The 16,339-nt window shown below is 44.2% G+C and overlaps 1 protein-coding gene across 4 annotated transcripts; it reads left to right on the forward strand.

The window, feature by feature from the left end:
* Positions 1–37: 37 nt before the first annotated feature.
* On the forward strand, positions 38–15,125 carry si:dkey-162b23.4 (sodium/hydrogen exchanger 9B2). 4 transcript variants are annotated; one of them, XM_035418176.1, is made up of 13 exons: positions 38–233; positions 2,803–2,923; positions 4,311–4,560; positions 5,120–5,290; positions 8,302–8,444; positions 8,960–9,087; positions 9,435–9,610; positions 10,846–10,952; positions 11,191–11,340; positions 11,801–11,909; positions 12,390–12,526; positions 12,596–12,797; positions 13,873–15,125. In XM_035418176.1, the coding sequence occupies exons 2-13, from the start codon at positions 2,852–2,854 to the stop codon at positions 13,944–13,946; spliced, it is 1,719 nt and encodes a 572-aa protein (XP_035274067.1). In that variant the 5' UTR covers positions 38–233; positions 2,803–2,851; the 3' UTR covers positions 13,947–15,125. The 4 variants fall into 4 exon arrangements, with proteins under 4 accessions (XP_035274067.1, XP_035274066.1, XP_035274068.1 ...); XM_035418175.1 differs by lacking the exon at positions 38–233 and adding an exon at positions 442–590; XM_035418177.1 differs by lacking the exon at positions 38–233 and adding an exon at positions 670–975.
* The last annotated feature ends 1,214 nt before the right edge of the window (positions 15,126–16,339 follow it).

Below are 16,339 nucleotides of genomic sequence, written 5' to 3' on the forward strand. Positions count from 1 at the left end.
AAATATTTAGAAACAAAAAGAAAAAAAAATAGAGCAGTTAATTGTTTAACTGGAAAATCACACTGGAAACGTATTTTATGTGAAAACAGTTATCATAATTATAACATGATTCCTTCAGGGTTCTGCTAGCTATCAAACTGTGCAGAGGTAAAGTAACTAAATCCATCTTGGTTTATCGGTATCGTTTCCACGTTTATTTCCCCTGGGCTCTTGTGGACTGTGGAGGACTTCAGGTAGGCTACTCGCAGAGTCCACGTGTAGCCTAACTGTTGTGGACGGCATGAATTAACCTAATGTGATTCATTATTAAACGTTTCGTGTTATTGTGCGTTGTCTTTAAATGTGCCATGTGTGAACTGTCAGTGCATGATCCAACATATTTACAAATCCCCGAAGTGTGGCATGTAATATATCTTCCTATTGCTCTCGAAATACCCTTGCTTTAGCCTTTCAACGCCGTGGTACTCTTAGTAGGCCATCGCTAATCTGTTGTTGCTGGTCTTGTTTCCATCTGTGAAAATCCGTTATCTCGGCTCAAGGCCAGTTCATAAGTAAGAATGTGTTGGGACAGTTATTTCGTCATAAATTGAGTGAGTATATTGAATGCATCTCTTATGTACCTATATTTTACAGAAATAACATAAGTTTTTCTCATAACATTTTCATTAAGTTTGAAGCAAGATAATTTACCTAATTTGTAACGTCAACGTTAGGCTACGCACAGTAGCATTCGCTAGCAGCTGCTTGGTATGCCGTTAGTAGGGTGACTAGATAATGCTGGTTTGTAAGACAGCTAGCTGTTATAGATCCGCCGTTAAGGGAGTTGTTTTAGTCAGCTAACGGAGAACTGTTAATGCTGAGCTAGCAGGTTATCTGACGCTAAATCTGTTCGTTTAGTCTACAAACCAGTGCATCAAGTCCTACTAGAGTTAGCCAGTAGTGACCTACTGGTACTGGTAGGCTATTTATCGATAGGTAAAGTTACACACGTTGATTATATGATCACTATTATTTATTTCAGTTAACGTAGGAATTTAGGTCGTCTTGCGGTATTTAAGTCAAGAGAACATTGCTTACACTAGACTATATGGCTCCACTTTCTGTAGCCTTCGTTACGCGGTACTGTCAGTCTGTGTTAGAGCTAAATTGGGATTAGCTACCTTCTAATTGACCCGCTAATACTTCGGCTAACGTAAATGTTAGCTGGTTAGTTTGTTGAACTAGTTTAGTTTACCTAAGTATGCATCTAACGTAATCTTGATTATAGCCACCAAACTGGACTACTATTGCTGATTTATCATGATCGTTAGTTTACATGCACCTATGGATAGGCTAGGTAGATATTTTGCTTTGGCAAATTAGAACGAACCTCCACACACTGGAAAACTGTAGACTATTGTAAAATGATGTGAAACATATTGCTACGACTATGCAAACTGCTCTTGATCACGATTTCACACTGGTTCTGAAATGACAAGTGTTGCCCAACGTGCATAATTATGGGGATTGTCAACAGTCGATTTAATTGGAAGTGGAAATGCCTGCGCTAGCTAACATATTTTATAACTTCCCGCAAAAACGTGCGCTTGCTGGTTAGCAAGATGACAGTAGTATAGATTGGCAGCTGTATAAATGTTGGAATTCAATTCTAGCCAGCAACTATTCACCACCGCGTTGCCGTCGGGCTTCCAAGACTTATTGCGGGGAATGTGCACGTTGCCCATAGCATTCGCCCCTCCTGTCATGTCCGACTCCCAGTGCTTTTCCTGTTAAGCAGGTGTGATGCTAACTTGCAAGCTAGCTACGTAAGAGGTTGAAATATGCAGGAAGGGGAGGTCTTTTAGAATTTTTTTTTTGAAGTTATAAAGCTGGCCACATCGATTGAAGAATGGTCAGTGGAAAAAATCGGTTACGCCGTCAAAATGTGATAGCTACAGTATAGCTAAGCTACTGAAAACGTGAGTGATCCGACTTGGGTTATCAGGACGCGCAACGAGCACGTACCGAATTGGCTAGCCAGCATAGCCTGACCGAGGTTCTCCAGCTAGACTATGACATTTTCTCAAACCAACGTAGTAGCTTTAAATATTCATTCCCAGTTGTCATCCTGATTATGCTACGAAGTGATAATGAAATCGATCCCTTTCAGCGCTATAACGTTGCTACTATTACGCGTTCCTTGTTCGTGGGAACCCATCTGGACGCAATCATCGACACGAGGTTTTGTTTCCCTGCGTGCCACTATATTGTTACTGCTATGCTACTTGAAGTTAACAACATAGCCTATTATTTGATCAACAAAAAAAAAAAGTAAAAATAAAATAGCGTGTTAAGTGCCATATGGACTGTACGAGAAAATTCAAAGTAGACCTAGGCGTATTACTAAAATAGATATCTACGACACACAAGCAGGGTTGCCAGGGATTATTTCGCAAGATTTGGGTTTGTAAAAAAAAACAAACAAACACGTGGGAAGCTGAAATATAAATATGTATGGTGGGGTCAATGTGTATGATGGATGGAGGAGTATCTTGATAATTGAAATGGGAGTCGATTGAAGGCGGAGGGATTTTTTTATATCGGAGGGGATAAAATTTCTGGTATCTGGCAACATTGCACACAATGAATATACATGGTAGCGCAAAATGTTCTGGTGTGGTCACTGTAGGTTGTTTTTTTTTAGTTCAGCATGCTAATTCATGTCCAGTGGTGACTACTCAAATATGTGACGTCTAAATTAGCGCGAGATAAGGCTGGACCCTCTCATAGGAACACTTCATTCACTGCCAGTTCACTTGTCAGGTAACACCTGGAGAATTAAATTTGTCCGAGACTGATTTTCGGGGATGCCATGGACGGCGAGGTGTCCAAGCCGTGCGCCCGGACGGAGGATGATCCGGTAGCTCTTGATAACCACGCTGAGGTAAAGTATTCCAATGTAAAGTCCAGAAGGTGTCCCTTACGTCTCGTAAATGATCTAGTTTTACATTATTACATTATACGCCATTTTATGAACGGTGGGTGGGGACCTTAATATTGAGTCTTTTATTACCTGAAATTAATGATTTTTTAAAATGCATTGTAATGACTGAAGCTGTAAGCAAATGGTGTAATTATGTTTTATACATTTGTCACGGGTATCTATTAGGCTACTTTGTTCAAATATTTGTTATATTGTATTGAAATTATGTTTCATTATGCAGTTGGACTTCTTTTTTAACATACTTTCTAAGATGTCAAGTTCAATCGACCACAGTCTGCCATTCCACAGGGTCACAGGGTTGATTTTTATGGATTTTTCATATTGGCCCTGTCTTATACTGAATAAGCTGCACATTTTAACGAGGCACAGCTATATGGAACCTGTATTTTAACACCATTTATTTGTTACTTTTTTATTTTTTTGATAAATTATTACCTTTTTATTCTTTTAAAACAAAAAACTAAAATTGAATCACCAAAAATAAATAAACAAACGCAAGCGCTTTATGGCCATCCCAGAATGGAGATAGACATTGGAGGGGTGGGGGATGAAGGTTTTAATTTAAGTATCACACAGAAGCATCTTCTACTGAAAGAAGCTTTGGAAATTCATAAATAAATAGTAATGCCTAGAAGAAGCAGTTAGTGCTACACTGTTTTTAGCCTAATTTAAACTTCTGAACTGTTAACTCTCCCTATTGTTGTTAAAGCTGTTTAGTTAGCATGACTAAGCCCTGTGTCAACAGTTAAGGTAGAGCTGCTAAACACAGGTGTGAAAGAAAGGGACAAAGTCAACATTGCTGGCTGTAGTAGCACTGAAATGAGCCTTACATTTTTTGCCCAGCAGTTCTGTCTTGCAAGTTCTGCTAAAACACAGAAAAAGCGGAACCTTTTTGAAAGTATTAAATGGAAGATCCCCACAATAAAATGGTCCTTTTTGCCTTGCTCTTGAGAACAGCTCTTTGATCCAACATTTACTGCTAATTTCTGTCTTTAGGACCTGTGCATAACATTTGAAAAAGCAGGGTTGAAGTTGATTGTTGTACAATATTTGTTTGTTAGTTCGTTCTGAGGACACATGGTTGGTTTAATTGGGAAGTTTAGGAAAGGTGTCTTTTTGGTTAATAGAGGTTGTCTTTTACGTTCTTATATTGCCTTTATCGTTGTGTGACCATCAACATATTGTGCATGCATTAAATATCAGTGTATATTGTTGATATTGCATATACATTATGTAGCTTTACTCATAAAAGTTGGACCAAATGTACAATCTAGAAATGTGTTTGTAAGAACGTGGTCCCGCGTTCACTGTGCCTCTTGGACCGCAGACGACCGTGCAGCGGGTGGAGGTGGTGGCGAGGCGGCCGGAGAGCCCTGACGTGACCGAGGAGACGGTCTTCTTCGGCAGGAATGCGCGGGACGCGGGGACCAACACGGAGCCCACCAAATGCTGCGGCAGACTGCGCGAGTCCTGCCCCTGCCCCTGCCCCTGCCCCTGCCCCTGCCCCTGCCTCTGCTCCTGCCCCTGCCCTGGCTCCTGCCCCCCCAGAGGCCTCCTGGCCTCCCTCATCACCAAAGGTAGCATCGCAGCAGGCCTACGCAGCACTCTAATGCCACATTAAGATAATGACTGCATCGCATACAGATCAAAAGGAAACCAGTGTACACTGAAAAGGTCGAAGATAAGCCCTTCAATTAACTGTATCGCCAGATTGTGCTTGAGATAGATGTTGGAAATTACCTCAGTGATGCTGCACATGTGATTATGCCTGCTTTTGAGAAATTGAGAGAATTTCCCAAAAATGAACCTCATTTTATACATACCATAGTCAGTGTAATGATGACTGATGTGATTAATACAGTGTTTTAAATAGCTTATTTTTTGTGGTATTCAGTGATGTCAACATTGATGGTTATGTCCATGTGGTGATGAATAACATAGCAGTTTAGTCCTTGTGGGGAAAAATGTGAAAACAGGTTGTTTTCTATAGGCTTAATTAATTAGACTTTGATCATTGTGATGTAAAAAATAAATTGAACATCAACAATGCTGTCATTGTGATTAATACAAACAGTTTGATCCAGCAGGTTAAATGACGTTATGAACAGGTTTGCTGATTCCGTATCTCTCTTGCAGTGGCCATGGCTGCTGTGCTGTTCGGAGTGGTGTGGTCCATAACGGAGAAGGAGTGTCTTCCAGGGGGGAACCTGTTCGGAATCACAGTGGTCTTCATTTGTGCAGTGGCTGGAGGCAAAATCGTGGGGCACATTCGATTACCCAGGCTACCACCCTTCCCTCCACTTCTGGGTTTGTACTTTTGAGAGATTTTTTTCTTTTCACAAAATGTCAGTTTCTGATTTAAAAAAAAAAAAAAAACAGACTGGGATGCAAGTTCTCTTAACACATTAACCGTAGAATGGGTGCAGTTTTGCCATCTATTGACCGTGAAGACCTTTGGTGTTTGTATATTAAACAGTGCAGTTACTCTAATACATTTGTTGTGTTTAGGCATGTTGTAGGATACAGGGCAACCAACTTTGGATTTAAAATAACATAACTTAAAAAAAAAAGTTTTAAAGAATATTTATAGCTGGAAGCTCAGATTGTCCCGTCGGTTTCCTGCGTTTTTAAAACCTGTGCCATTGGCGGCTGTGCCCACACATGGTTGGCGGCGGTGCCTACTGCCATGTGCCAAACAGCCTATCCCTCTCAGATATAGTGTGATTTCTGTGGCTCATTAGCTTACTCTGGTGATCCTGGCATCCTAGCTAGCAGCCCTGTGTTTGATTTTCCCATTGTTGCCCTTTGCCCAGGTTTGGGTGGCGCTAGCATTTTTGTCCTGGAGATAAAATGTCAGTGTTGCCACCAGAAATGCACAGTTGGATCTAGTTGCCATGGCAGTGAGGTTGAATAGGTGGAACTGAAGTAAGATAAATAGTCTTGTGTGGCATATTCATTAAAGTAACAAACTCAAGTCCGCTGACGTTTTTAAAAATGTTGTTTCAGGGGTACGGTGGTACATACGTTTTGGTATTTGTGAAATTTTGGCTATATTCTAGCTCTCAGTTTTAATTACACTAGAAAGAATAGGTTTTCAGGGAGAATTGAAACAAAATGGAATCATTGAGCCAATTAGGAGAACAACAAGGGAAAAGCACTTGGGAGACGCTCCTACAGAACCAAAGAAGAAAAAAATCCCAAAAGATCAGCAGCAGTACATAAAGCCTTGTTACACGCTGTATATGAGCGTACTTGTAAAATATTAGCTCTTAGCTGTATTTAAACCCTCTTTATCGCCGAATGTTTTTTTTTTTTTTTTTGGATTTTGAACCAGCCATTAGCCTTTATATTTACTTTGTATTTTTAAATTGGTCAAGTAAATCAGGCACCCAGGTATACTGGTAGCTGACCACGTGTGACCACATAAACTGTGCGGTTTTATTACTCCACTGAGATTACCCGCAGACATAACATGTGGTACGTGTGCAGACTGCAAGCTTTTCTGAGTTTTAGCACTTTTGTATCAGAACTCATTCAACAGCTAAATGGTATTCTTGTCAGTTCCCAGTTTAAGAGCGCATTGGAGATAAAGTCAGTTTAAAGTATGTTCTGCTTTTGCTCTTTTGATATATTCTGGAGATTTTTTGGGTAGAAATAAAAAAAGTATATCTTTTTTCTTGGCTAGTACAAAGTCCTGCCCTGCAGTGATTTTGAACAGCTTTGAGCTTTAGTCACCAAGGGATACAGCATTAAGTCGAGCAAGAGCGTGTCAGAAGAAGATGAATTTCTCTCAGGATTTGTTGCAGAATTAAAGCCATTAAATTTACTGAAACAGACGGAACGTCCAATGTTAACTGGTTCTGAGCCGTTCGGTGATTCCACATTCTGTTTGTGGCGGGGTGGGGTGGGTCATTTTTATCAGCGATGTGGGAACACCTTTCGGTCCAGTTGAGTCACAGAGACCATTAAGATATACTTCAGTGTTGGCGCATGTCTTGCACAATCACCTCAAAAGACTTCAGTCACTCTGTCCTTTGGCTGGGTGTGTGGTAAACCAAGCAGAGTCCTAGCGTCGCTAGCCGGCCACCGGTGGCGGCTGCGGTGCATGTTAGCCTCTGTCATCTGTGGTTAGTCAATAGAAACACTGCTTCTCGCTAATATTCTTCATGCCATCAGGTCTTCTTTATCAGCCAGATTTCAGGATGAAACGATGTGCTCAGAAACATGGTGGCTGCCTTCAGAGGCGATATCTCTGTAACTTGTGACGTTAAGGTTAGGCTTCAAGGCTTTTGGCCGTTGGACCATTTAGAAAGCCACTTGACCTGAATTGCCTCAGCAGAAATCTTGGCGTATGACAACAAGCTTGATATTATTAAGCCAAGAAATTTGACCCCATTTCTACATTGCTTGTTAAGCAAATAGTTCATGAAATATGAATGCACTTCTTTACAATTCCTAATATATTACATGTTACTGTTGTAATATTTAGCAAATATTGTATTGGGTGTCACTTGTATTACCTTTTCTGACAACTGATGGAGAGTTGAGGTGGGGCAGGTATGGGATGGAGTAGCTATTCAGCAGCAGTGCATGTTAGCCTCCATTGTCTGCGGTTAGTCAATAGAAACGCTGCTTCCTGCTAATGGTCTTTACACTGTAGGGCGTTTCTTATCTGCTGAATTTCAGGATGAAATTAAGGGCTCAGAACCATGGTACCTGTGCCTGTGTTCACAGGCATTATCTCTAACTTGTGACGTTAAGGTTAGACTTCAAGGTTTAAGCCATTGTGCGATTTAGAAAGCCACTCGACCTGAATTGCCTCAGCAAAACTTTGACAACATGCTTAATATATTAAGCCAGGAAATTTGACCCCAGTTCTACATTGTTTGGTTAAGCAAACACTTCATGAAATATGAATACACTTCTTTGCAGTTACTAATATATTACGTATTACCACAGTCATATTTTACGAATGTTGTATTGGGTGTCACTTGTATTTCCTTTTCTGACATCTGGAGGGGCGGGGGGTGTGAGGTGGGAAAAGTGTAGGATGGAGTATTTGTTTGAGTTGCTTCGATGGTAATGGTATTGCTTCAAATAAAACGTGTCCAGATTCCGAAATTTAAATGAAAAGGTTACTAAACTAAATGTACAATCATATGAACGAGGAGTCCTGAATATTTGTCAGAGTAGATATTGCTCGTGTTGCCCTGTGTCCTCTGGGAAACTGTATACAGGCCTACCTCTTTACCTGTTGCACCAGCTTGGCGGTCCAGTCTGTGTCCGCCACGTTAAGACCCTCCTCTACCTCCACACAGGAATGCTACTGGCCGGCTTCACCCTGCGCAACATCCCGGTGGTAACGGACGCCGTCTACATCGATTTCCGCTGGTCGGCCTCCCTGAGGAACATCGCCCTGGCGATCATCCTGGCCAGGGCGGGGCTGGGGCTGGACGGCTCGGTGCGTCACCCTTTGGTTCCCTCCCCAGAACATGGCTGAGATAAGCGGGCGCTAACAGCGACCTCAAGGCTGTCATCTCAGACCAAGGGCACTGCTGACGAACCCTTGAGTGAGGGTGCAGCCTGAGCTAGTGTCCCTTAAGTTCACCAGGGCCACGGAGTTCCTTCGTTAGCTCAGATAACAAGGTTACAACACGCTAGGAACTTCACACAAACTGTTTCTGCAGATATTTATATGGGTAGCTAATGTGTTTAAAAACAAGTAAAGAGAGTGTGTGTGTGTGTGCTTGTGCGTGTGTGTTTGCACGCACGCGTGTGTGTGTGTGTGTTTGCTGATAGCAGTCATAATGGCTGTTTGCAATCCTTCTGAAAGGGGTTCTTCTCGCTGTCACATGCAGTGAGCTATCAGACAGTCATTCGCGCTTGAGCCTCTAGCCTTCCCTGGGCGTGTTTGTCTGTAACATGGGTCATTTTTAATGTGCGAGGTCACCCTGTGCGGCGCTGTGTGCCCCCTAGGCTCTGAAGAAGCTAAAGATGGTGTGTCTGCGGGTGGCGGTGGGGCCCTGCACAATCGAAGCCTGCACGGTGGCTGTCGCTTCGCACTTCCTGATGGGTCTGCCGTGGATCTGGGGCTTCATTCTGGGGTGAGGACCAGACCGGGAGCCTCCTCAGAGGTCAACCTGTCAGGGAAGGGTGGGAGGAGCTTATGAGCCCTGACCAGTCAAATCAAATCAATTTCATTTGTGTAGCGCTTTTTACTGTCAGGGTAAGAGAAGGAGAACTGTGGGAAATACCAGGCCTGAAAAAGCAAACAGTGAGGTAGAACACTCCCCTGCAGGGTGAAAAAACACTGAAGCGGTGACTAGAAAAAACTCCCTGGTGGGAAGAAATCTTGGGAGGAACCCGCCTATAGAAGGGAAGCCCTTCCTCCTTGCTGGCTGGCCTTGCGTAGAGGTAGAACGGCTGTGACCTTTGACCCCTCCGTCCCCAGGTTCGTGCTGGGCGCCGTGTCCCCCGCCGTGGTGGTCCCGTCTATGCTGCTCCTGCAGAAGGAGGGGTACGGCGTGGAGCAGGGCGTCCCCACGCTGCTCATGGCTGCCGGAAGCTTCGACGACGTCCTGGCTATCACCGGCTTCACCACCTGCGTGGGCGTGGCCTTCGCCACAGGTACGGCCGACCAGGTCCATCACACAGCTCAGCTCACCTGGCTTATTCGGCCTATGACAAATGAGCTGTCGAGTGCAGATCCGTTCTTCTGCAAAGGTTTTATTTAACCAGGATGTTTTATGTAGAAGGAAAAATGATGATTAACTTATTTCATTACTACTTCATGTTATTTATTTTTGGAGTCTCTTAAATGTGCAAACTATTTTAACATCTCTCACTTTGGGCATATGTTCTTAACGACGACAATGATGATGAGATAACTGCAAATATTTACTTCAAGACTAGCTTCCATACATTGAACCTCTACCTCCCCCTATTGGTCATTTGTGTTAATATAATTTTGTGGAAGAAAAAATGGTGTATAGTACAGTCTTTTCATACTGTTGGAAGTGGTTTCCTTGTGTGAGTTCAACACCACGCAGCAGCTTTTGAGAAACTGTTTTTTTTTTTCTTTCCTAGAACCATATCAGTTTAATTTCTAGTTGCAACTGTTTTAAGATGAGTCACGCCGGAGAACTGAGATTATAGCTTTCTAAAAATGTTTACACTTCAAAAATATGTTCACGCATTTAGTAGGTGTGGAGTAGACCAACTGGGGTTCAAACCAGTGGTGCTTAACCACGTGACACAGTTCCTGGCAAGACAATATCAGTCAATTTATCTGAGGATAGGGAACTAAACAAGGCTTTGACTCCATATGGTGATGTCACCCATTCACACAGCTGTTTCTCTCAATCCAAATTTGTCACGGGCTTGTGTGCCTATTTGGACCAACTGAGATGAATATAACGTGGGCATTGAGTCCTTTCACCTGAACTCCTGATATTATCATCAGTTCATGGGTGTGAACTGGACCAAAAATAATTCAATCTCAAAAAAAAAAAGATTTGATTATGTGCAAATATCTAGTACAGCATTTGCCTAATCATTGTATTACCATTGAAATGTACAGGGTACTTTTAGGAGCTTCATTGTTATGCATGCTATTTCCAGAAGGGGGTGCAAGGAGGAGGCAAATAAATGTAACATTCTACTTAAAGATTTTATGTAAATCATTGATGTACATTGTTAACAGAAAGGAAAGTTCTATATCATCTATCAACAGTCTACATAGCGTATTTTAACCTGACAAGCAAAAAGAAAACTTTCCCTTTTTGTAATGAACTGCACTGAGCCAATGAGAAGCGCTGATCTCCTGGTGCCCCCCCCCCCCCCCCCCCCCCTCCCTCCCGCAGGTTCCACTGGGTACAATCTGCTCAGAGGGGTCCTCGAGGTTGTGGGGGGTATAGTTGCCGGGTTGATGCTTGGTTTCTTCATCCGTTTTTTTCCCAGTAAAGACCAGGTAAGTAACTTGGGGATTACTGTGAATTGTATTTGGATTATCATTATAATAATGACTAGTACCAATGTGAACAGAATATTAGTTTAGTAAGTTGCGCTCATTTTTTTGTTCCTGACTGGCCTGTGTTGTCATGTTTGTGTGCTTGCACGTATGTGCGTCAATGCCTGTGTGTGTGTGCGCGCTCATATGTGTGTGTTTGTGTGTGTGTGCGCAAATGCGTGTGCATTCCTCGCTGCAGAAAAGTCTGGTGATAAAGCGCTCCTTCCTGCTCCTGGGCCTGTGCGTCTTCGCTGTGTTCGGCAGTAACCTGGCGGGCTTCCCCGGCTCGGGTGGCCTGTGCACGCTGGTGCTGGCCTTCCTGGCGGGACTCGGATGGGGGGACTCCAAGGTCAGACTCCCCCTGAGGTTACCCGTGATGTCACTTCCTGTGTGATGATGTCTCCTCCTCAGGGGCTCTTCACTTTCTTTTCCAAAAACATCCCAATGTCCATTCTAACATTTTTAAAAACAAAAATAATCCAGACTGTGGTGTTACAGTTATTAAAATGTAATGTGAAAGACAGTAAAGTTTAGAAATGCTAACGTCATCGCTTATGTCAGTTCTGCAACCTGTAGCTACTGTATTTCATGTAGTATCTGGAGTATCTGGATCTTGTTGAAGTTTTATCCTTTTAAAGACACTTTCTCTAAAACAAGCTGTGCTGTACACCACAGCCAGTTTTTCCCTCACAGTTTCTAATTAGAGTGGTTTAGTACCTGGGCTTCTGGATAAGCCTCAGTCTGTATGGGTTTTCTGCTGCGGTAAAACATGCACCCGTCTCAACACGTCTCCTTTTCTCCCCTGACAGGCGGCCGTGGAGGAGGTCGTGGGCGGGGCCTGGGAGATCTTTCAGCCTCTGCTCTTCGGGCTGATTGGAGCAGAAATAACCGTCTCCACCCTGGATCCCGTCACCGTGGGTAAGGGCCTTCAACCGACAGAGCACCCAGCAGTCCACACGGGAGAATGTTCTAGACAAAGTCCCGTCTTCCTCTTTAGTATTCGGTGTGAAAGAGTATTGTGGTGTAGCACAGACAGGTGGTGTACTGCACCAGGGACAGAATGTTGGGCATTTCCAGGGCTCCATTTGAAAAAGGTGGGTTCTGTGGTACTGGTTGTCCAGACGTGCCCCCCATCTTCCTCTCTCTCTGGTTGGGCATTCGTTTCATTTTTCTTTTCTTTTTTTTTTTTTTTTTGCTTTTTTTGGGGGGTGCGAGTGGGTGGGGGTGAGGTTTTTGGTTTGTAAATACGGGGTTGAGGTAGGCTTTAAGGTAATTGTGGGACGTTTTGTGTGATTTTGTGCAATAAAGGAACATCTAAAGTCAAAAAGTCTTTCTCCCTCCCTCCCTCTCTCTCCCCCTCTTTCATTCTTTCTCTCCCTCCCCCCCACCTCTCTCTAGGACTGGGCGTGGCCGCTCTCCTCATCGCGCTGACCGTGCGGGTCCTCTTCACCTTCCTCATGGTCATGTGTGCCGGCTTCAACTTCAAAGAGAGGGTCTTCATCGCCCTGGCCTGGGTGCCCAAGGCCACCGTACAGGTAGGACCCCCCCCCCCGCCGAGCCGAGCCCGTGCGCTAACGGCGCGCTAACTCCTGGCCTCCACACAGGCGGCCATCGGCTCCACGGCGCTGGACCTGGCGCGCAGCAAGCAGGCTCCGGAGCTGGAGAAGTACAGCATGGACGTGCTGACCGTGGCCGTCCTGGCCATCCTCATCACCGCCCCCGTCGGCGCCCTGGTCATCGGCCTGACCGGCCCCATCCTGCTGCAGAAGCCCCGGGACCCCGCCAACTGGAGCGCGCACCCCGAGGGTGAGTCCCCCTAGTGGCCGACCGCTGTAAATGCCCAGCCCTTTACTGGGAGCCGCCCAGGCCATTGAAAATGCCCCCACCCTAAAAATACCTACTGCTGAACATCGCTGCACCATTATTGTGAAGCACCCCCACCCCCCCAACCTAGACATGTCTATCTCTGAAAATACCTACCTACCACAGGACACCCACCCCAAATATGTACTCAGTACATTATTGTGGCTATTTCATTATTGTAAACCTCCCCATCCTAAAAACATCTACCACTGAAGATGGCCATTTCATTATTTTGAATCCCTTGCCTCCAACCCAAAGAAAAAACTCTCCTGATAACAGTATCACAGTAGCGCAGAGTACAGCCAAACATTTCCTGTTCTCTGTTGAATACGCTGTTCCCACCTCTATCAGAACAGGGTGGTGTGCGTTAACGCGCTGATTTGCATGGACCAGCAGGCCATTCGTTTTCGGACTGCGGCCACCAGCTGTCAGCGTTTGCATGATCCTCGGCTGCCTTTGTTTACGGCCGTGCGCTACGCGCTAGGAGAACACAACGCAGCCTTTGTTGGCCGTCCAGGTTTACTCCCAAGCGGGTATGGCCATTTAATCTTCCTGTTGGAATAGCCAAATATCACCTGGAGGATAAGGGACGGTATGACTCTCATAGTGTGAAGGGGGGGGGGGGTTCTGATTGGGGAGTTCTGTAGTGGCTGAGGCAGAAACCCCCCCCCCCCCCCCAGTAAGTGTCTTATGGCGCAGCCCAGATTCAAGCACTCATGTCTAGGGCCTTGGGCTTAGCTTGCACTTCTAAAGAGTGCCTGTACCAGCTGAGTCTCGTGTTTGTGTAAAGTGACTCTACCTTCTAACACTGGGGTGTCAGGCTCCAGTCCCGGAGGGTGCCTACTGGTTTCTGGTGCGTTTCTAAATTTGAGGGATTGACCACCGAGTCAGCACACCTCGTTTTCAAGGCCTAAATTGGCAACTGATTAGCAGCAAGCCGCAAAGCCTTGCAAACGCTGCAGCCCTCCAGGACTTGGGTTTGACACCCCTGTTCTTATTCCTCTGTCAAAACAAAAAGTAAAAACAGGAACAGAAGCAGACGTGCCGCAGAAGCTGCCGGAAACGCCCATGACTTACGAGAGCTCTATGTGACGCCCCACCAACATGCTCGGGGTGGGTTAGCACGTGGCTGCAGCGCCAGAAAGACCTGCAGCCCAGAAGAGGAAGTGACACGCGCTGACCACCGGGAAGGAAGCGGGACCCCCTGCTTCCCCATCCCCCTCTCCTCTGTAAGACCCCGCGAGCACCAGTTACTCCGCGTGTATTTATAGCCACCTGTTACAACAGTCGGGGGTTTCCAGTTCCCAAGGTGAAACCAACACTAGGGACAACCTTCAGTTAAGCATCTACAGTGCCTGACTGACGTCAGGTTTGACTGTTGGTGCCAATAACCCACCTCTAAAGAGATTGAGTCAGTTACAACCTTTATGGTGTGATGGCATTCAGGCATTCACAGATCAAGTGAGTATTCTTATGTGCAAGACTTGCTTCTCAGGTGCCAGTTACACAAGCTTATACATCTTACATGCAGTAAGAGAGAGATGCTGGCCATCTAGTGGGTCGAAACGCAGTTAAAGACTACTGAGAGTAGGTGTGTTTATGTTAGGAGGAGTACTGTGTGTTATATTACTTACTACGTTATTTTTATGATCATGTAGGTTTATATTTTGATAAATTAAGAATTTGCAGAAAAGACGTATTTTATATTAAATTAATCATAGGGATCTAGCAGTTTTGAAAGTATGTTGTGTTAGACAATGTCAAACGTAAATGCAATGGCAGTAATATGCTTCTCAAACAAAGTCTTGGGCGGCACTTTTGCAGCTTGAAGACTAGAGGCCAGAGTTCAAGCGGACCATATTTATACTGTCAAATCAGGAGCCAAAGAAGTCTTGACCCTGGCCTGATTTAGTCCCAGGTGAACGCATAAAGAATCCATAGTCTAGCTTCCACTTTCATCTCCAGTCATGGTTAATCAAGATGCTTTCTTGCAAAGACAAAATAGTTTTTTTAATGTAAAAAAATTACTTGAGCTTTTGTTAAAGCAAGGGAGAAACACTAATTCAGTTTTTATATAATTTCATTACATGCAGATTTCTGTGTATGCTGTATTTCCAGAGATGTTTTCTCCATATCTTTTATTACGGTTTTAAGCGTTTCCTCATTGGCCAGCTGATGGAAGGTCAACTAGTTTTTCAGAACATCAGATGTATTATTTATTACAATGTGTTCCATAACGTGTGTGTGTTTTTTTTTGTTTGTTATTTTTTTTTTACTTTAAAAAAGTAATTAAATGCATTGTGACCAAATAATTGTGGTTGGATTTAATTAAAGAGACAGATACTTTGTGCTCCACCCAGAGTTAAAGGGATGGAAACTGTATATGGTGCATATGGTAGTTGGAGCAAAATTTTATGAATTAGCCCTGAACCAACTGAGCAGCTCCTTACTTTGTCTTTTCCTGGTATGGCCAGCTTAACCCTTTTGCTGGGCATTGATAGATGAGTTTGAGGAAGACTTTTCAAGTGCAGCTTTAGCAAGGTGCCTGACTGACCAGCAGGAGTCACTAGAGAGCGATGAGACATGGATCCAGTGGGACATAATTGTTAACAAGGTCAGCAGTTATAGGATGGTCTAGGGTTGCCAGGTTTAGAATGTCAAAACTGGACAACATACTGATACTGGAGGCATAATCACTAACAAGGTCGGCAGTTGTAGGACGGCAGGTGGGTCCCCTTAGAACCAACGTCACACAATGGGGGGGAGCTCTCTCAGAACCAGTGTCCTGAACGGATCAGCAGTGGAACGTGGACCCGTTCTACCAAGTACTCGTTAGAAGCTACCACAAATTTTCTTCTATCAATTACTCTGACCGGACATTACATTGTCCTGTAGGGGCCACAAACCAGACCTGTACAAATTATTTGAAAACCAGACATTCCGGTCGAAAACCGGACGCCTGGCAACCCTAATTCAATTACGCACCGTGAGGCCCAGTCACAAGAAGAATGCCTTAACAGAAAGAGTCACCCAGCAGCCCGCAACCCAAATCTGAATGTGGAGTATGTCTTAACTGTTTTGTTAGCAGGTGAATCAGAGAATCAATTTTGAACTGAAGAGGGACCGTAAGCAATAGTCATGTGACCTCAGAATCCCATTAGTGGAGTCACTGGCGTTCATGTTTGTACAGAGCACACGGGAAAGATTAATCAACATGCGGCCAGTGACACTCCGCCACTGTCAGTGTGTCTGGAATGTTCCGGATACTTTGGTGGTTTTGAAATGCAAAATATGTGTAAATGCAGTCCTTTCATATAGTCAGCATTGTAACGGGTGTCAAAAGGTAGTGGTAGTAGTCTATATTTCGTAAACGTTTCGAACAATTTAACTGCTGTAACTAACCACTTGTAGACATAAACGTTTTCTCTATATCGTTAAAAAAATAGCAACGCTTTTAACTGAAGCCACCAATAAATCCAAATGAG

Source organism: Anguilla anguilla, chromosome 5 (genome assembly GCF_013347855.1).
Source record: "Anguilla anguilla isolate fAngAng1 chromosome 5, fAngAng1.pri, whole genome shotgun sequence".
Taxonomy (NCBI): Eukaryota; Metazoa; Chordata; class Actinopteri; order Anguilliformes; family Anguillidae; genus Anguilla; species Anguilla anguilla.